This window comes from Salmo trutta, chromosome 22, assembly GCF_901001165.1.
Source record: "Salmo trutta chromosome 22, fSalTru1.1, whole genome shotgun sequence".
Classification (NCBI taxonomy): domain Eukaryota; kingdom Metazoa; phylum Chordata; class Actinopteri; order Salmoniformes; family Salmonidae; genus Salmo; species Salmo trutta.
The window spans coordinates 24,664,278-24,685,535 of NC_042978.1; the positions used below are offsets into that span (position 1 = coordinate 24,664,278).

At 40.3% G+C, this 21,258-nt stretch overlaps 1 protein-coding gene across 2 annotated transcripts in view; it reads left to right on the forward strand.

Moving 5' to 3' along the window:
• Nucleotides 1-21,258, forward strand: part of LOC115158418 (uncharacterized) — a 103,917-nt gene that overhangs the window by 2,141 nt on the left and 80,518 nt on the right. Inside the window, exons 3-6 of one of the 2 annotated variants that reach the window (XM_029707335.1) lie at nt 399-472; nt 1,101-1,169; nt 1,244-1,349; nt 9,045-9,180. In XM_029707335.1, coding sequence (XP_029563195.1) covers nt 399-472; nt 1,101-1,169; nt 1,244-1,349; nt 9,045-9,180 — 385 coding nt within the window. The remainder of the gene's footprint in view (nt 1-398; nt 473-1,100; nt 1,170-1,243; nt 1,350-9,044; nt 9,181-21,258) is intronic. The other variant, XM_029707337.1, reaches the window with a different exon arrangement.

Sequence of the window (21,258 nt, forward strand, 5' to 3'; positions counted from 1 at the left end):
ACAGTCATTGGTTGTACCAGAGTCATATTCTATTTATGAACAGAACGTATTGTCTTTTGCGAAATTATTCATACAGCGGTTTATGACCTGTAGGGTATGAAATATATAAAAATCAAATTCAAATCAAATTTTATCACAGGAGGTTGGTGGCACCTTAATTGGGGAGGTATCAGTGGAATGGCATCAAATTCATCCAACACATGGTTTCCATGTGTTTTATGTCATTCCATTAACTCCATTCCAGCCATTATTATGAGTCATCCTCCCCTCAGCAGCCTCCACTGAATTTGATATATCTAAATGAAAAATTATGATTTCAGTGATAAATTATAGACTGTTCATGATTACTTTTGTAACTATGTACTTTTATAACTGAAATTATGTACATTATATTGCAGGACTTCCTGTCACAATAGCACATGCAGGACTCATGCCTTTCCTGGTCTCCTTTATAATTGGTTTCTTTGTGCAGGTGAGTTTGATGTTGTTTAACTGGAACATAATGGCCACGTAAGTACTGTGTTAGCTTAGCGCCATTGTACTATATGAGTGCTCCCAAGTGGTGCAGCGGTCTAAGGGACTGCATCTCAGTGCAAGAGGCGTCACTAAAGTCCCTGGTTCAAATCCAGGCTGTATCACATCCGGCAGTCATTGGGAGTCCCATAGTGCGGCGCACAATTGGCACAGCATCGTCCAGGTTTGGCTGGGGTAGGCCGTCATTGTAAATAATAATTTGTTCTTAACTGACTTGCCTAGTTAAATAAATGTTCAATAAAAAAATATTGTAGGTAACATGGCAGTTGTTTTTATTTTATTTTGATTACAAACTCATTCAATTGGATGCTCAATTTCAGGATGTGTTCATATTGTTGTGCTGATGTTGTGTCATGATATTTATTTATTTTGTACATCGCTCAAGTAGGTATAAAACCTATTCTCAGGACAGATAGAACGCTATCAGCCGAGACCATTTGTGGGCCTAGCAGTGGATGTTATTGTGGGTTTTAAGGGCATTGGGAGAGTGGATAATGGTTTATTTGTTGTGAGGAGGATGCACTTTCCTAGAATTCACAAGTAGTTCCCTTCATTTTTCTTGTCAGGCTCTCCTCATATACCTCTTTGTTGACCTGCTCCAGCGATGCCAAGTTGTCCAGATTGAGTCATTGAAGGTAAAGTCTATATCAAACACTGTTTTATTGTCATGGTATTTTAACTAAAGGATATTAAACCCTTGTTTTTTCAGACTACTGAGACAGAGCGAATTCTAATGCAAGACGTTGGATTGGAGGAGCCTGCTCTCACTAATACAGAGGAGGAAGAAGAGGAGGTGGAGGATGGGGAAGAAGCAGGTAAACCATTGCAAATGGTCACCCAGACAGTACAGATACAGTGCCTTCAGAAAGTATTCACACCTCTTGACTTTTTCCACATTTTATTGTGTTACAGCCTGAATTTAAAATTGATTCAATTGAGATGTTGTGTCACTGGCCTACACACAATACCCCATACTGTCAAAGTGGAAAATTAAAAGCTAAAATGTCTTTAATCATTAAATATTCAACCCATTTGTTATGGCAAGCCTAAATATGTTCATGAGTAAAAAATAAAATGTATGGCCAGACCTGAAAATATTTGTCTAGCAATGATCAACAACCAACTTGACAGAGCTTGAAGAATTGTAAAAAAATAAAATGTGCAAAAATTGTACAGTCCAGGTCTGTGAAGCTCTTAGAGACTTACCCAGAAAGACTTGCAGCTTTAATCACTGCCAAAGGTGATTCTAACATGTATTGACTCATGGGGTTGAATACTTATGTAATCAATATATATTAGTGTTTTTATCTTCATATACAGTACCAGTCAAAAGTTTGGACACACCACTCATTCCAGGGCTTTTCTTTATTTTTACAATTTTCAACATTGTAGAATAATAGTGTAGACATCAAAACTATGAAACAACACATATGGAATCATGTAGTAACCAAAAAAGTGTTAAACAAATCTAAATATATTTTATATTTGAGATTCATCAAAGTAGTTACCCTTTGCCTTGATGACAGCTCTGCACATTCTTGGCTACTATCAACCAGCTTCACCTGGAATGCCTTTCCAACAGTCTAGAAGGAGTTCCCAAATATGCTGAGCACTTGTTGGCTGCATTTCCTTCACTCTGCAGTCCAACTCATACCAAACCATCTCAATTAGGTTAATGTCGGGTGATTGTGGAGGCCATCTGATGCAGCACTCCATCACTCTCCTTCTTGGTCAAATAGCCCTTACACAGCCTGGAGGTGTGTTGGGTCATTTTCCTGTTGAAAAACAAATGATCGTCCCACTAAGAGCAAACCAGATGGGATGGCGTATCGCTGCAGAATGCTGTGGTAGCCATGCTGGTTATGTGTGCCTTGAATTCTAAGTAAATCACTGACCGTGTCACCAGCAAAGCACCATCACACTTCCTCCTCCATGCCTCACCGTGGGAACCACACATGCGGTGGTCATCCGTTCACCTACTCTGCGTCTCACAGACACAGCAGTAGGAACCAAAAATCTCAAAATTTGGACACAGACCAAAAGGATAGATTTCCACCGGTCTAATGTCCATTGCTCGTGTTTCTTGGCCCAAGCAAGTCTCTTCTTCTTATTGGTGTCCTTTAGTAGTGGTTTCTTTGCAGCAATTCGACCTGATTGGCCTGATTCGCGCAGTCTCCTCTGAACAGTTGATGTTGAGATGTGTCTGTTACTTGAACTCCTTGAAGCAATTATTTGAACTTATGCTCTGTAGCAGAGGTAACTCTTGGTCTTTCCTCTAGCGGTCCTCATGAGAGCCAGTTTCATCATAGCGCTTGATGGTTTTTGTGACTGTACTTGACTGACCTTCATGTCTTAAAGTAATGATGGACTGTCGTTTCTCTTTGCTTATTTGAGCTGTTCTTGCCATAAAATGGACTTGGTCTTTTACCAAATAAGGCTATCTTCTGTATACCCCCCTACCTTGTCACGAAACAACTGATTGACTCAAACACATTAAGAAGGAAAGACATTCCACACATTAACTTTTAACAAGGCACACCTGTTAATTGAAATGCATTCCAAGTGACTGCCTTATGAAGCTGGTTGAGAGAATGCCAAGAGTGTGCAAAGCTGTCATCAAGGCAATGGGTGGCTACTTCGAAGAATCTCAAATGTAAAATATATTTTGATTTGTTTAACACTTCTTTGGTTACTACATCATTCCATGTGTTATTTCATAGTTTTGATATCTTCACTATTGTTCTACAATGTAGAAAATAATAAAAATAAAGAAAAACCCTTGAATGAGTAGGTGTATCCTAAACTTTGACTGGTACTGTATGTATATATAATTTATAAGTCCAAAAATGGATGTAGCAACTACAGATTGCCCCTTTAAGTCTATCAAAAGTGTGCGAGTTTGAACAGATATTCATTAGGCCTATGGATAAAAAAAAATTATCAGCATGAATTAGATTGAGCACTAGATAGGCTGGGATCCGCACTGTGCAGCTGTTTTATGAGCACATTTTTCACTGGCTGTCCACTGGTTTCAAAAACAATGATTGATAGGCAGCTTAAACTTCTTGAATTCAACCAATTTTGGGTTCAAATACACATTTAGATTTGTGAACAGCCATCCACAACAACCACAATCCGTAAGGCGCAAATAGCTATATGAGAGAGCAACAGTGTTATTCACATCAATGCTCTATGTGGATATCAATAATTACTGATATCCGTATCGTCGTAGACTACACCACTGCTGTCATCCTTACTGTCACGGCTGTCGAAAGGATCGGACCAAAGTGCAGTGTGGTTGTAGTTCCACATTTTATTAAATCCGTGAAACTTTGCAAAACATAAATAACTGAATATACAAAACAACAAACCGTGATGCAGAGAGAAACAAACACTACTCAAAATATAATCACCCACAAAACCCAGGAAGAAAAACCCCTACTTAAATATGATCTCCAATCAGAGGTAACGAGGACCAGCTGCCTCCAATTGGAGATCAACACAAACAACAACATAGAAATAGAAAAACTAGAACTTAAACATAGAAATAGAAAATGCAGAAAAACACAAAACACCCCCTGTCAAGCCCTGACCTACTCTACCATAGAAAATCACATCTTTCTATGGTCAGGACGTGACACTTACCTCCAAGCGTTTATTCAAGTTGAATAATCTTTGGATGCTGACAGCAGTTGTACAATTGGAAGACATAGCTTGGACTGTAGCCTACAAAAGCCCATTCCTGCTCTTTTCCCGCGATCCATTAAACCCATTTGGTGTGTCATCATAGTGGTCTCTGACTTGTGTTTAGACTCGCTCAGGTGGAACAAACTTAAACTTGCACCTTTTTTCATTGCTGATTTTAATGTCATTGAGAAAACAGAGAAGTGTCAAAGATATGTTTTTGAAAACCTCCTTTCTGAATTTAAAAGTAATTCTTGAAGTAATCATCAAGTTTTTCAAAAGTTTCTGAAATCCGATTACAATATTTTTCCTGGTAACGTAATGGATTACAGTTACTGTTTTTTTGTAATCCGTTACTCCCCAACCCTGCCCACTTTGTAACATCACAAAATGTTGAAAAGGTAAACTTTATGAAGGCACTGATGTACCATGTTTGACCATTTTGTTGTGCTCAGTCTGAACATCCAGGAACCAACCACAGTTCGGTAAAGGAGTTGATTTGCCCACATGTAGTGCTGCATTGCATTCTGCTTTGTCAGTCATGGGCTTATCTCCAGGGGTTTCCGGACCTCACCATCACATAATGCTTGTTAATCGTGCCCAGCTGTTGGAAATTGGTGCGGATCCAGATTGTTTGATACTCTCCTTTGAGATTGCATTTCTGCTGTGAAGCCCAAATAACATTAGTGAAAATGACATTTTCATAAACAGTATTCTGCAAGTGGAGGAATATCCTGACTTGCGTCATCATTAACCTACCTAGTAGGATAGCAGTTTTCTCTGATCCCAGATGTTAGCTGAGATTCTCCCTTTAACAATCAGTCTAATAGTGTTAAATGTAACTGGTTCCCTAATTAATAAAGAATATATTTGTTTGTGTGCTTTTTTTGTCATTAGTTAGTGAGGAGATAGTGTGTACCACATGAAATGCCTGTGTCCCTGAAACAGATGGTGGCTGTATTGTTTTTGGTGTGAAATGCAGCAAGGAACATTAGCAGAGGGGATTAAGACGCAGGCAGGAATCCAACAGCATCAGCGCTAACTAATCAGGGTAGGCCGGGGCCCCATGGAGGCAAACATAAAGTATTTTGGACAAGAGATGGAGGGAATAGTCAGCTAATGAAGATGAATGGAGGGATGGAAAGTGGCTGCCCTGGAACTTGAGGCTTGTTTATGAAAGCTTTTCAGAATCTCTGCTGCTTTCCAGGGTGAGGGAGGTGGCCCTATCTGTCCCTGACTACACCAGGGAAACATCACTGATATACCTCTTTTTCTTAGTAATGGCCCCTGTATCTGTAATGATCTAAACTCAAAGGGGTCAAGTACTAATATTGTAGATCACTCCTCTCAAGGGATTTTATGATGAGTCTCTAAATGTGTTTGTCAATCAAACTATTTTATAATCTTGGTAATGTCAATTATCTGGGTCAAAATCAATTATATTTTACACTCAACGAGGATAATCATTGCATTTTAGCTTTCTTTTTCTCTACCTTTTGTTATTTGAGCTTATTCATTGCGCTGGTAAGTGGAGCAATCTTTCTATCATATCACATGACCAAGGTGCCTTTCATGCTAGCCCTGCCATTATGGCCATAAAACGCTTGAAATTGATCACACATCCCTGTTAATACAGTTTTTAATAAAACTCTAATGCTAAATAATTGCTTTATTACTGTCACGTATGTGACCAGACCAGTATTTCCTTTGGCTAGATGCTGCTTTAATTTATATGCCAGGTTGACAGTGTCATCTGATAGCTTTTGCAATGGCCTGATATTCCATGATTCAATTACGCGCTCATGGTCCTGGTATACAGGTTAGCTTGTTGGGATTTAATAAGAGAGCTATTAAAAAGATGGATTTCTCTGGGCAAAAAATGTGCAGCTGCTATCTGTTACATATTGTCTGGTTTAGAATGGATTCCAATAAGCACAACACAGATATCCTATTCATCACGGGGACATTGCATGATAACCATCAAAACAAATGCAAAACTGAAAAGGTTCAAATGTAGCAATTATCTCATACGGGCCATGTTATAGAGAAGGTATAACACATCTTATACGGGCTCTGTTATAGAGAAGGTATAACACATCTTATACGGGCTCTGTTATAGAGAAGGTATAACACATCTTATACGGGCTCTGTTATAGAGAAGGTATAACACATCTTATACGGGCTCTGTTATAGAGAAGTTATAACACATCTTATACGGGCTCTGTTATAGAGAAGGTATAACACATCTTATACGGGCTCTGTTATAGAGAAGGTATAACACATCTTATACGGGCTCTGTTATAGAGAAGGTATAACACATCTTATACGGGCTCTGTTATAGAGAAGTTATAACACATCTTATACGGGCTCTGTTATAGAGAAGGTATAACACATCTTATACGGGCCATGTTATAGAGAAGTTATAACACATCTTATACGGGCTCTGTTATAGAGAAGTTATAACACATCTTATACGGGCTCTGTTATAGAGAAGGTATAACAGATCTCTGGCTTTCATTGATAGAGAAAGGGGGATCAGTTATGTTATTGAGCTTCAAAATCATTACAAGTTTGATGTTGTTCATTTCATCAGTGTACTTACTTGAGAGAATGCAAAGAGTGTGCAAAGCTGTCATCAAGGCAAAGGGTGGCTACATTGAAGAATCTCAAATATAAAATATATTTTGAATTGTTTAACACTTTTTTGGTTACTACATGATTCCATATGTGTTATTTCATAGTTTTGATTTCTTCACAATTATTCTACAATGTAAAAAATAGTAAAAATAAAGAAAAACCCTGGAATGAGTAGGTGTGTCCAAACCTTTGACTGTTACTGTATATAACATTCTATTGGTTGCAAGAATTTTGTATAATCATATAAATTGAAAAGTTTTGATTCCAGAAAATGTCTTCCCAACTATTTTGCAATCTATATGGCACAGCTGTACATTTTTTGGTCCTTAAATGAAACTGGTATACTTTTTCATTTATCACAATTTTATTTAGCCAATTTTGGTCTTTAATGCAGGGCCGACAGACAAGTTCCTTACTATCTCCCCCTTCCACCTGTCTCTTCCATTTTTGCAGTAATGCTGCAATTATTTGGTTGTAATTTTGAGTAGAGCTGACATTTCAATATATTTTTGTTAGCTGCATGTTTTATATAAATCCACCAGTCCTAGTTATGATATAATTTGCATTATACCTTTTTAATTTTTTTAAATCCAAAACTATTTTTTTTTAATCAATTAGTATCCTTGAGTTTAACCATAATATTTGTTGTAATATTTGTTCAGTCTTTTCTGGTGGATTAGATTATGCTCTTTATCCTTACAAAGAGTCACAGCACTGGGACACCAGAAACTTCCCTCTGATATTTCCCAAAGTTCTTCATATAGTAGGCCCCTAAAATCATAACTGTCATTAAAAACACAGTTATACCACACTCTAGGTGTAAAATAAATCAATAGCTAATTCTGTATCCTGCTGTGTTTTGCCTTTGGAGTATACTGTAATATTACTTGAAGATTAGCCATTGAATTGTTGTCCAATAGGAGGAAGAACCTCTGACCACAATGGCTGTTATGTCTCGGCTTATGCAAACTCATTAGCACCATACTGCATTCAGCACTCATTAAATGCTGTGTACAGATAAATATTATGTTTGTGTTCCTTTCACTCTTCCCTCAAAGCTGGGGAGAGTTGGGTGACAGGTGTGGGGGATCTTGCATCTCTTCATATTTATGACTTGGCTGTCCTGTTGGATAGCAGATGGGTTCTTCTGCAAAATGACTGATATTGCCTTCTAGCTGCTGCAGTCTATTCCCCTCTCATTCTTACATTAGAGGTACAGTAGTCTTATCGCAGTGCAAAATTGAATCTGATTCTGCTGCCAAAGACTTATTACAGAGATTCCTGGCTGACTGACACAACTGATTTTGAGAGCTATTTGTAATTTTAATAGACAAGTCCAAACTTGTGTGCCATTAGGAATGACAGTATGTTGTATTCCGTGGCCATTCATGTCTCGTTCACCCAGATGGAGTAAAACCATATGTAGAGACTGGTTTGTGATGTGTGTGCTTGTTTTATCTGCATACAGAAACAGATGCCTGAATCTGTTCAAGTGTTGTGTTGAGAGAAATGCACTTATTTCTAAAGAGCCACTTGGACTGTCTGCGATATGAGTTTATTATATTGCACTATATTATTTTATCTCTTTCTCACACTTCCTCTCTCTGCCATTGTAGTGTTACTGTTAAGGCCCAAAGCATTATCAGTTGGAGCACGGTAGAGTCCTTGCCTTTCTAAACATTTTGAATGAGTGGGCATTATGTTCATATTCAGGGTTATAAGTCTTCAATGTGCTTTGTCATATCTGCTATTCCGTTGGCTGCTAGAAGGATTATCAGGCTATGACTTATTGTCAGTGATCTGATATACCTCCTCCTCCTCAACACCTTTTTTGATCTGTCTGTATTCATCTCCCTGCATTCTCTCTATCTCTCCCATTCATCTCTCTGCTGATTCATTATTTACCACATAAAAGTGGAGTGAGAAGGTACTCCCAGAATCTCAGTGTGTGTCTTCTATGGCGAGGCAATGGAGAGGGATGTGTTGCGGACCTCGGCGGCGCTGAAGGATGGCACCACTCATCCATTACGCGCTCAGCGGCTGACTGAGCCGCACCGTTCCCAACTGCATTTATCCCTCACGCTTATTCTCCAAAATGGACCTGTCACCAGGAATCGCTGTTTCTCCCAGAAATACAGCATTGTCTCCCAGGGAGGTTTGATTTCTGAAACCTGTCGTCTCTGTTTCAGACACGGGCCTCCTGCAGCAGGACACGGCCAGACAGACACTGGAGGAGAAGCTACAGCCTAATCTCCATGTGTTGGGGCTTCTCTTCCTCAGCAAGCCTATGAGCCATGCCTTCAACTTCATCCTACTCTTCCAGTTGTAAGTTACACTAATACAGACGACTACAGCTAGCTGCCATATTAAAGAAGTCTAATGACAGAATAACACCACAACTTGGACCATAGGGAAATAAATAAGGCCTAATCAGTGGAGGTAAATGAAACTTAAAAGTGTTCTACAAAGTTAGATTAAGATTAGATTCTAATGGATCACTCAACACATTTCAAATATTCATGAGGAGGTTATAACATGCTCCAATTGTATAGAGGCTTCCTAATTAAACAAACAACATGTATGATACCAAAGCCCAGATACAGCTGTGTCAGGGGGCTTCAGTTACTCCCCTGTACCACATCAACCATGTCCCCTTGCATGTTACTACCCATCGTTTCAATTATCAACATTTGTCATCTGCTCTCTTAGTGTCAGCAGCCTCCCATCCATTATGCCCCATGTTTTACACCTTGAGAAATGTGTTGGCTCTGCAGAAAAGGCCAGCAACTGTCTTTGTGAGAGAGGGGATTTCTCAGAAATACAGACTCACGGCTGGATTCCGTCTACCTGGCCTTAACAGTGTTTATGTCGTACAAACTAGTGCCCATTCGTATTGTCAATTAGTCTGATACTTGGAAGCATTTAACCATTAATAGGAGTCTACTTGGTATTTTTATTCTATGAAAAACATTTCTGCAATTCTGCATTAGAAGGCTTCTCATGTACAAATTGGCCTCAGCATAGTGTTTGTGTTAATCCTTAGCATTTCTTCCTTGAATCCTTGTTCAAATATTGATACAGAATGTGTCTGCTACTGTACCTCCATCATTTTTTCCCTTGGAACATTCTTTATCATGGGTAGTGAATTGACCTTTTTCATATCTATGAATCCAAGCTACGCCTGTGCCTTGTGGGCATATGTGCTGCATCTAATTTGGGCCATGCTTTTCAGTGATGTCATTTAATCTCATGCCTTACTGCATTATTTAATGGTAAGACCCTGTGGGGACCAGCTCATGAATCACACCCTAGCAGGCAGGCTGACTTTGTCACAGAGTGGTAAAGTTGTAACTCTGCATACAATGCATTTGGAAAGTATTCAGACCCCTTCCTTTTTCCAAATTTTGTTATGTTACAGCCTTACTCTAAAATGTATCAAATACTTTTTCCCCTCATAAATGTACACACAATACCCCATAATGATGAAGCAAAAACAGGTTTTCAGAAAAGTTAGCAAATTTATAAAAAATAACAAACAGAAATACCTTAAAGTAATGATGGACTGTCATTTCTCTTTGCTTATTTGAGCTGTTCTTGCCATAATATGGACTTGGTCTTTTATCATATAGGGCTATCTTCTGTATACCCCCCCTACCTTGTCACAACACAACTGATTGGCTCAAACAGATTAAGAAGGAAAGAAATTCCACAAATTAACTTTTAACAAGGCCTTCCCTGTGGCTCAGTTGGTAGAGCATGGTGTTTGCAACGCCAGGGTTGTGGGTTTGATTCCCACAGTACAAAAAAATGCATGAAATGAAATGTATGCATTCACTACTGTAAGTCGCTCTGGATAAGAGTGTCTGCTAAATTACTAAAATGTAAATGTAACAAGGCACACCTGTTAATTGAAATATATTCCAGGTGACTACCTCAGAAGCTGGTTGAGAGAATGCCAAGAGTGCAAAGCTGACATCAAGGCAATGGGTGGCTACTCTGAATAATCTAATATATAAAATATATTTGGATTTGTTTAGCACTTTTTTGGTTTCTACATGATTCCATATGTGTTATTTCATAGTTTTGATGTCTACAATTAAAGAAAAACCCTTGAATGAGTAGGTGGGTCAAAACTTTTGACTGGTACTGTATGTAAATGTGATATTTCAGTTTAGTATTTTTAATACATTTGCAAATTGTATTTTTTTTACTGTTTTTGCTTTGTCATTATGGGCTATTGTGTGTGGATTGACAATTTAATCAATTTTAGAATAAGTCTGTAACGTAACAAAATGTGGAAAAAGTCATGGGGTCTGAATTTCCGAATGAACTATAGATGTTCCCCGTTACACACACACACACACACACACACACACACACACACACACACACACACACACACACACACACACACACATACACACACACACACACACACATACACACACACACACACACACACACACACACACACACACATACATATACATATACGGTGCCTTTAGAAAGTATTCATACCCCTTGACTTAATCCGCATTTTGTTGTTACAGCCTGAATTCAAAATGGATTGAATATATTTTTCTTTCTCAGTCACCTACATACAGTACCCCATAATGACAAAGTGAAAACATGTTTTTTGGGCATTTATTGAAAATGAAATACAGAAATATCTAATTTACTTAAGTATTCACACCCCTGAGTCAATACTTTGTAGAAGCACCTTTGGCAGCGATGACAGCTGTGAGTCTTTCTGGGTTAGTCTCTAAGAGCTTTCCACATCTGGATTGTGCAACATTTGCCCATTATTCTTTTTAAAATTCTTCAAACTCTGTCAAATTGGTTGTTGATCATTGCTAGACAACCATTTTCAGGTCTTGCCATAGATTTTCAAGTAGATTTAATACGAAACTGTAACTCGGCCACTCAGGAACATTCACTGCCTTCTTGATGAGCAACTCCATTGTATATTTGGCCTTGTGTTATAGGTTATTGTTCTGCTGAAAGGTGAATTGATCTCCCAGTGTCTAGTGCAAAGCAGACTGAACCAGGTTTTCCTCTAGGATTTTGCCAGTGCTTAGCTCCATTCTTTTTCTTTTTTATCCTGAAAAACTCCCCAGTCCTTAATGATTACAAGCATACCCATAACATGATGCAGCCATCACTATGCTTGAAAATATGGAGAGTGGTATTCAGTAATGTGTTGTATTGGATTTGCCCCAAACATAACACTTTGTATTCAAGACAAAAAGTGATTTGCTTTGCCACATTGTTTTGCAGTATTGCATTAGTGCCTTGTTGCAAACAGGATGCATGTTTTGGAATATTTTTATAGTGTACAGGCTTCCTATTTTCACTCTGTCAATTAGGTTAGTATTTTGGGGTAACTACAATGTTGTTGATCCATCCTCAGTTTTCCCCTATCACAGCCATTAAACTCTGTAACTGTTTTAAAGTCACCATTGGCCTCATGGTGAAATCCCTGAGCGGTTTCTTTCCTCTCCGGCAACTTAGTTAGGAAGGATGCGTGCATCTTTGTAGTGACTGGGTGTATTGATACACAATCCATAGTGTAATTAATAACTTCACCATGCTCAAAGAGATATTCAGTGTCTGCTTTAAAAAAAATGTATCTACCAATTGGTGCCCTTTTTTGTGAGGGATTGGAAAACATCCCTGGTCTTTGTGGTTGAATCTGTGTTTGAAATGCACTGCCCGACTGAGGGACGTTACTGACAATTGTGTGTGTGAGGTACAGAGATGAGGTAGTCATTCAAAAATCCTGTTAGCCCCATAAGGTCAACGTCCGGGCTCCCATGGAAATCACATTTGCATAATTGTAAATTCCCCCCTAAATCGGTAAATTTAAGCTAGAAATACAGTTGAAAGTTTACATACACCTTAGCCAAATACATTTAAACTCAGTTTTTCACAATTCCTGACATTTAATCCTAGTAAAAATTCCCTGTTTTAGGTCAGTTAGGATCACCACTTTATTTTAAGAATGTGAAAAGTCAGAATAAAAATAGAGAGAATGATTTATTTCAGATTTTATTTCTTTCATCACATTCCCAGTTGGTCAGAAGTTTACATACACTCAATTAGTATTTGGTAGCATTGCCTTTAAATTGTTTAACTTGGGTCAAACGTTTCGGGTAGCCTTGCACAAGCTTCGCATAATAAGTTAGGTGAATTTTGTCCCATTCCTCCTGACAGAGCTGGTGTAACTTAGTCAGGTTGTAGGCCTCCTTGCTCGCACACGCTTTTTCAGTTCTGCCCACACATTTTCTATAGGATTGAGGTCAGGGCTTTGTGATGGCCACTCCAATACCTTGACTTTGTTGTCCTTAAGCCTTTTTGCCACAACTTTGGAAGTATGCTTGGGGTCATTGTCCATTTGGAAGACCCATTTGCGACCAGGGTTTAACTTCCTGACTGATGTCTTAAGATGTTGCTTCAATATATCCACATCATTTTCCTCCCTCATGATGCCATCTATTTTGTGAAGTGCACCAGTCCTTCCTGCAGCAAAGCACCCCAACAACATGATGCTGCCACCCCCATGCTTCACGGTTGGGATGGTGTTCTTCGGCTTGCAAGCCTCCCCCTTTTTCCTCCAAACATAATGATGGTCATTATGGCCAAACAGTTCTATTTTTGTTTCATCAGACCAGAGGACATTTCTCCAAAAAGTACAATCTTTCTCCCCATGTGCAGTTGCAAACCGTAGTCTGGCTTTTTTATGGCGGTTTTGGAGCAGTGGCTTCATCCTTGCTGAGTGGCCTTTCAGGTTATGTCGATATAGGACTTGTTTTACTGTGGATATAGATACTTTTGTACCTGTTTCCTCCAGCATCTTCACAAGGTCCTTTGCTGTTGTTCTCGGATTGATTTGCATTTTTTGTACCAAAGTGCATTCATCTCTAGGAGACAGAACGCGTCTCCTTCCTGAGCGGTATGACGACTGTGTGGTCCCATGGTGTTTATACTTGCGTACTATTGTTTGTACAGATGAACGTGGTACCTTCAAGCATTTGGAATTGCTCCCAAGGATGAACCAGACTTGTGGAGGTCTACAATTTATTTCTGAGGTCTTGGCTGATTTCTTTTGATTTTCCCATGATGTCAAGCAAAGAGGCACTGAGTTTGAAGGTAGGCCTTGAAATACTTCCACAGGTACACCTCCAATTGACTCAAATGATGTCAATTAGCCTATCAGAAGCTTCTAAAGCCATTACATAATTTTTTTAAAGACACAGTCAACTTAGCGTATGTAAACTTCTGACCCACTGGAATTGTGACACAGTGAATTATAAGTGAAATAATCTGTCTGTAAACCATTGTTGGAAAAATTACTTAAACTATAGTTTGTTCACAAGAAATTTGTGGAGTGGTTGAAAAACGAGTTGTAATGTCTCCAACCTGTGTATGTAAGCTTCCGACTTCAACTGTATCTACTTTTTTGCGTTGGATGCGTCTCAATCCACCGCATCTGCCTATGTTACACTTCCACATCTGTGACATTAGTTGGGTTTTGTTCACAATCCACCTATATGTACTCACTCTCTCTCTCTCTCTGTGGTTCCAATTCCTTTGGTAACACAGAATCCACAGATCCTCCTAGATCCTTTTCCATTGGGCCCCACATCTCTAGTTCCAGTTCTGTAAGGGTCAGGAGTAATGTTAAACAGTCTGAGGAAGGTGTCTGGCTGCCAAGCCTGCAATTGAATATGCAGATGAGTTTGATGGCTGCCTGGTACTCATTAAGAGGAGACCAGGACAGGAAGTGTGTTAGCTGCTGGCCTGCTAATTGCCACCAGTCAGGGATTTACTGTTAACCTGTTGAGGACAGACGTTCCGCTAGCGGAATGAACCCCTAGCCAACAGCCAATGGCATCGCACGGCGTGAAATACAAAACCAACTAAAATACCACATTCAATTTTCTCATACAATCAACTATTTTAAACCATTTTAAAGATAAGACTCTCGTTAATCTAACCACATTGTCCGATTTCAAAAAGGCTTTACAGCGAAAGCAAAACATTAGATTATGTTAGGAGAGTACATAGACACAAATAATCACACAGACGTTTTTCAAGCAAGCATATATGTCACATAAACCCAAACCACAGCTAAATGCAGCACTAACCTTTGATGATCTTCATCAGATGACACTCCTAGGACATTATGTTATACAATACATGCATGTTTTGTTCAATCAAGTTCATATTTATATAAAAAACCAGCTTTTTACATTAGCATGTGACTAGCATGTGACTAGCATTCCCACCGAACACTTCCGGTGAATTTACTAAATTACTGACGATAAACGTTCACAAAATACATAACAATTATTTTAAGAATTATAGATACAGAACTCCTTTATGCAATCGCGATGTCAGATTTTAAAATAGCTTTTCGGTGAAAGCACATTTTGCAATATTCTGAGTACATAGCTCGGCCATCACGGCTAGCTATTTTGACACCCACCAAGTTTGGGACAACCTAAACTCAGAATTACTGTTAGAAAAATTGGATTACCTTTGCTGTTCTTCATCAGAATGCACTCCCAGGACTTCTACTTCAACAACAAATGTTGTTTTGGTTCCAAATAATCCATAGTTATATTCAAATAGCTCCGTTTTGTTCGTGCGTTCAGGTCACTATCCGAAGGGTAAAGAAGGGTGACGCGCCCGGCGTGTTTCGTGACAAAAAAAATCGAAATATTCCATTACCGTACTTCGAAGCATGTCAAACGCTGTTTAAAATCAATTTTTATGCGATTTTTCTCGTAAAAAAGCGATAATATTCCGACCAGGAAACCCTGTTTTCGTTCAAAGACTGAAAATGTAAACATGGGTTTGTCTCGTGCACGTGCGCACCAGTCTCATTGTTCTCAGATCGACCACTTACCAAATGCGCTACTGTTTTTCAACCAGAGACTGGAGAGTCATCATTCAACGTTCTGCCGCATTCTGAGAGCCTATGGGAGCCGTAGAAAATGTCACGTTACAGCAGAGATCTTTTGTTTTGGATAGAGATGATCAAGAAGGCCAAGTAATGGTCAGAGAGGGCGCTTCCTGTTTGGAATCTTCTCAGGTTTTGGCCTGCCATATGAGTTCTGTTATACTCACAGACACCATTCAAACAGTTTTAGAAACTTTAGGGATATGCATATGCATATGCATATTCTAGTTACTGGGCAGGAGTAGTAACCAGATTAAATCGGGTACGTTTTTTATCCGGCCGTGCAAATACTGCCCCCCCTATCCCCAACAGGTTAACTTCCCTTCATTCACTTCCGGAAGTTTACTCGAAAGATGGTTGAACCATCCCTCACCTCATTTGTTATAATATATTTGGTCTGCCAGAGGTTTACGTGACACCCAGAATGCATTGTAAAATGTCAACAAACATGGCGCCACACATAGCTGGCAAATAGCTAGCATTAACTCATCATAATCAGTACAACCTTCAAAAAAGTATTTTACACACATCATGTGTTCATTACAATCTATGCCAGAATCGGAATGCATGATTTGTCACCAGTACTTGAAAACGTGAATAAAACTGTAAATACATTATGCTCCATACATACATACGGTATGCCAAAGTAGAAACGACAACACGATATACAGAAAATAAGGCACTTACTTTGATAGCAGCGCACACATGTCCAAAGTTATTATTTGTAAGGAAAACAACAATGACGGCAATGTGAGCGCCAGCCAGAATATGTGCCAGGGGGAAAGAGTTTGTGCTAGACTGCACAAATGTCTGCATACTTGATCTGGGGAAACACTGGGGAGGTGCTTGGGCTCTCATTGAAGAGAGAAGTTTGTCAGGTTCAGAAAAGCCTCAAACTAAAATTGTCCGCAACAGTGAAATGGGCTACTTCTATCTGAATTAATGAGGAGGCGGAACACACCTCAATTCAAACTGTTCTTAGAAAATAAAACTTGTCAGAAAATAATTTATAATTGACAAGATGAAATATAGCCTAAAGATAATTAGCAGTCAGCATGTGTCTTGGTTTGAGGGCAGTGCAGGTTAACTGTCCTGTGAGTGCATTCTGACATCATCCGCATAAAAAAACTCAAGCTGGGGCAACTATTAGAGATATTTGGAACTCACAGGTGAAAATTTTAAAAAGCATGATCATTACACAAGGCCATTCTAAAATGAGCAGTTGTCACACAACACAATGCCACAGATGTCTCAAGATTTGAGGGAGCATGTTGACTGCAGGAATGTCCACCAAATAAAATCAAATTCTATTGGTCACATACACATGGTTAGCAGATGTTAATGCGAGTGTAGCGAAATGCTTGTGCTTCTAGTTCCGATCGTGCAGTAATATCTAACAAGTCATCTAACAATTTCACAACAACTACCTTATACACACGTGTAAAGGAATAATTAAGAAGATGTACATATAAATATATGGATGAGCGATGGCCGAACGGCATAGGCAAGATGCAGTAGATGGTATAGAGTACAGTATATACATATGGGATGAGTAATGTAGGGTATGTAGACATTATATAAAGTGGCATTGTTTAAGTGACTAGTGATACATTTATTACATCCAATTTTTAATAATTAAAGTGGCTAGAGATTGAGTCAGTATGTTGACAGCAGCCACTCAGTGTTAGAGATGGTTGTTTAACAGTCCGATGGCCTTGAGATAGAAGCTGTTTTTCAGTCTCTCGGTCCCAGCTTTGATGCACCTGTACTGATCTCGCCTTCTGGATGATAGCGGGGTGAACAGACAGTGGCTCGGGTGGTTGTTGTCCTTGATGATCTTTTTAGCCTTCCTGTGACATCGGGTGGTGTAGGTGTCCTGAAGGGCAGGTAGTTTGCCCCCGGTGATGCGTTGTGCAGACCTCACTACCCTCTGGAGAGCCTTACTGTTGTGGGCGGAGCAGTTGCCATACCAGGCGGTGATACAGCCGGACAGGATGCTCTCGATTGTGCATCTGTATAAGTTTGTGAGTGTTTTCGGTGACAAGCCAAATTCTTCAGCTTCCTGAGGTTGAAGAGGCGCTGTTGCGCCTTTTTCACCACGCTGTCTGTGTGGGTGGACCATTTCAGTTTGTCCGTGATGTCTACGCTGAGGAACTTAAAACTTTCCACCTTCTCCACTACTGTCCCGTCGATGTGGATAGGGGGGTGCACCCTCTGCTGTTTACTGAAGTCCACGATCATCTCCTTTGTTTTGTTGACATTGAGTGTGAGGTAATTTCCCTGACACCACACTCCGAGGGCCCTCACCTCCTCCCTGTAGGCCGTCTTGTCGTTGTTGGTAATAAAGCCTACCACTGTAGTGTCGTCTGCAAACTTGATGATTGAGTTGGAGATGTGCATGGAAACGCAGTCATGGGTGAACAGGGAGTACAGGAGAGGGCTGAGAACGCACCCTTGTGGGGGGATCAGCGGGGTGGAGATGTTGTTTCCTACCCTCACCACCTGGGGGCGGCCCGTCAGAAAGTCCAGGACCCAGTTGCACAGGGCGGGGTCGAGACCCAGGGTCTCGAGCTTAATGATGAGTTTGGAGAGTACTATGGTGTTGAATGCTGAGCTGTAATCGATGAACAGCATTCTTACATAGGTATTCCTCTTGTCCAGTTGAGTTAGGGCAGTGTGCAGTTTGATTGCGATTGCGTCGTCTGTGGACCTTTTGGAGCGGTAAGCAAATTGGAGTGGGTCTAGGGTGTCAGGTAGGGTGGAGGTGATATGATCCTTGACTAGTCTCTCAAAGCATTTCATGATGACGGAAGTGAGTGCTACAGGGCGATAGTCGTTTAGCTCAGTTACCTTAGCTTTCTTGGGAACAGGAATAATGGTGGCCCTCTTGAATCATGTGGGAACAGCAGACCGGGATAGGGATTGATTGAATATGTCTGTAAACACACCAGCCAGCTGGTCTGCGCATGCTCTGAGGACACGGCTAGGGATGCCGTCTTGGCCGGCAGCCTTGCGAGGGTTAACACGTTTAAATGTTTTTCTCACGTTGGCTGTGGTGAAGGAGAGCCCGCAGGTATTGTCCTCAAATCGAGCAAAGAAATTGTTTAGTTGGTGTGGGAGCAAGACATCGGTGTCTGCGATGGGGCTGGTTTTCTTTTTGTAGTCCATGATTGACTGTAGACCCTGCCACATACGTCTCGTGTCTGAGCCATTGAATTGCAACTCTACTTTGCCTCTATACTGATGCTTAGCTTGTTTGATTGCCTTGCAGAGGGAATAGCTACACTTGTATTCGGTTATGATTCCGGTCGCCTTGCCATGATTAAAAGCAGTGGTTCGTGCTTTCAGTTTTGCGTGAATGCTGCCATCAATCCACGGTTTCTGGTTGGGGAAGGTTTTAATTTTCACTGTGGGTACCACACCACCGATGCCCTTGCAAATAAACTCGCTCACCGAATCAGCATATACATCAATGTTATTGTCCGATGCTATCCGGAACATATCCCAGTCCACGTGATTGAAGCAATCTTGAAGCGTGGAATCTGATTGGTTGGACCAGCGTTGAACAGACCTGAGCACGGGCTGGGAGCAACAAAATGGAGTCGTGTTTAGATTTGCCGAAAGGAGGGCGAGGGATGGCTTTGTATGCGTCGCGGAAATTAGAGTAACAATGGTCCAGAGTTTTACCAGCCCGGGCCGCGCATTCGATATGCTGATAAAATTTAGGGAGCCTTGTTTTCAGATTAGCCTTGTTAAAATCCCCAGCTACAATAAATGCAGCCTCAGGATATGTGGTTTCCAGTTTACATAGAGTCCAATGAAGTTCTTTCAGGGCCGTCGAGGTGTCTACTTGGGGGGGGGGGGGGGATACACACGACTGTGATTATAATCAAAGAGAATTCTCTTGGTAGATAATGCGGTCGGCATTTGATCGTAAGGAATTCTAGGTCAGGTGAACAAAAGGACTTGAGTTCCTGTATGTTGTTATGATCACACCACGACTCGTTAATCATAAGGCATACACCCCCGCCCTTCTTCTTACCAGAGAGATGTTTGTTTCTGTCGGCACGATGCGTGAAGAAACCGGGTGACTGTACCGACTCTGATAACATATCCCGAGTGAGCCATGTTTCCGTGAAACAAAGAATGTTACAATCTCTGATGTCTCTCTGGAAGGCAACCCTTGCTCGAATTTCGTCTACTTTGTTGTCAAGAGACTGGACATTGGCGAGTAGTATACTCGGGAGCGGTGGGCGATGTGCCCATCTACGGAGCCTGACCAGAAGACCGCTCCGTCTGCCCCTTCTGCGGCGCCATTGTTTTGGGTCGCCTACGGGGATCCGATCCATTGTCCTGGGTGGTGGTCCAAACAGAGGATCCGCTTCGGGAAAGTCGGATTCCTGGTCGTAGTGTTGGTAAGTTGACGTTGCTCTTATATCCAATAGTTCCTCCCGGCTGTATGTAATAAGACTTAAGATTTCCTGGGGTAACAGTGTAAGAAATAATACGTTAAAAAAATAATACTGCATTGTTTCCTAAGCGAGGTGTCCATTCCTGTCGGCGCCAAACACAGAGAACCAGAGCTGTTGCCAGAGAATTGAATGTTCATTTCTCTACCATAAGCCGCCTACAATGTCATTTTAGAGAATTTGGCAGTATGTCCAACTGGCCTCACAACCGCAGACCATGTGACGCCAGAAGAATCTGTAACTGGACTGTAGCCTATTACTTAATATAACTGGTGTTACACTGTAATGATTTTATTGTAAGAGAAACAAAAACATTCTGTTATATTCCATTATATTTTTAAAATATGTGTTGACTGATGTCACGGTTTTGACTTGAGGTTGTTGTTTGTAGGGGTGTTAGGTAGGTTGTTCCTTACCAGAGATAATATTGATTTGTCCTTTTGGTTTTGGGAGGGAATGAGTACCGTCTGGTCATTCAAGTCTACACAAATACAAAGGACTCATGTAAAAGTCAGTATGGAAATACACTTTTCACAAACCCTTAAAACATTGGAAATAACTTCAAAACAAATGTGTTCTTTTGCGTGGGTGGTATTACCAACATAAATGATCACACACACATAATAATATAACAAATAATGAGCTCTGGTTCCTCCAGAAAAGTCCTGTACCTCGGGCCTAAAAGAGTCCAGCCCGGTAAAGGAGTTCAGGGAACTCAAGTGACCTTAGTCACGCAATGTTTGTCTGTTCATACAAGTGTAGCGTAAACCCAGTCTCTTTTCATACAATTAAAATATCGAACTCTTTTGCCACACAACCATAAAGAGTATCAAATCTCAATACGTCTTCAACTACAATTGACCACATAAATCATCACGGTATACATCACACCAAAACAAATGAAATGCTGTATGCAAAAAAAGTTGTAGTCAGTTGGTAAATCAGATAATCCAATCCGCCAACAGAGTA